Source organism: Perkinsus marinus (assembly GCF_000006405.1).
Source record: "Perkinsus marinus ATCC 50983 genomic scaffold scf_1104296966314, whole genome shotgun sequence".
NCBI classification, from domain to species: Eukaryota; Perkinsozoa; order Perkinsida; family Perkinsidae; genus Perkinsus; species Perkinsus marinus.
In genome coordinates, this window is record NW_003203959.1 from 1,289 (window position 1) to 2,038 (window position 750).

General features: G+C 45.1%; 1 protein-coding gene across 1 annotated transcript; it reads left to right on the top strand.

Annotated features, from left to right (window-relative positions):
• Positions 1 to 206: 206 nt before the first annotated feature.
• On the top strand, positions 207 to 463 carry Pmar_PMAR021959 (hypothetical protein; the record flags this gene model as incomplete). Its single annotated transcript, XM_002769145.1, has 2 exons — positions 207 to 287; positions 338 to 463. 2 exons carry the CDS (start codon positions 207 to 209, stop codon positions 461 to 463), a joined length of 207 nt encoding a protein of 68 aa, XP_002769191.1.
• Positions 464 to 750: the final 287 nt, after the last annotated feature.

A 750-nucleotide genomic window follows, 5' to 3' on the forward strand; every position in this document is an offset into this window, starting at 1 on the left:
TTATTGGCGGGGTCACGATGAATATCCCTGAGAAAAACATAGATTGTTCTGTCCAAGCTGCAATCGAAGCCCATAGGTGAGTCATCGTCTTCGTGTTGGTGAAACTGTTATGTTTTACAGGCCAACATGGAGCCCGAAAATACCCGGTGGGATCTTCGGGTCGATACTCAAGGCGAGCCTCACAGTGTCATTTAACGTTCAACTATATGGATTCTCAGGTTGAGGTCACCGAAGCTTGGAGAAGATTAGATATAGAAACGATTCTTTTGGTACAAATCTTCAACGATGTGAGTCGACTATGGCCTTTAATATGACTCGAATGTCTGTCGTTTTCTAGATCACTATAACCTACGAGTACTGGGATGTGGTACACTTATCTGTGGACCGTGGGGATAAAAACGCTATTAAGATCTATGAGGGAATGGAGTTTATCAAGATTATTGGTGGGCATACGCCTCAGTGAAACACAGGATCAGTCGTGCACTCAGATACCCCCGGGAAATCGCGCCTCGTCTACGCGCGATATCACAAACCGTTGGTCACATACTATGGTTGACCTTTTTTATCCATTTTCGACATTCCCGGAGCGGCATTTATAGTCCGACTCAATGTCGATGCTGAGTTAGTCAAATGCTTTTGATTGTAGTCTAAAAATGTCAACGAGTTTTGGTCACTTGCAGAGCGAGTCGAGTTATATAAAGCGAAAATTGACGAGCCCAGTTCCGGCCTGTTCATGCCAGCAACCACCGG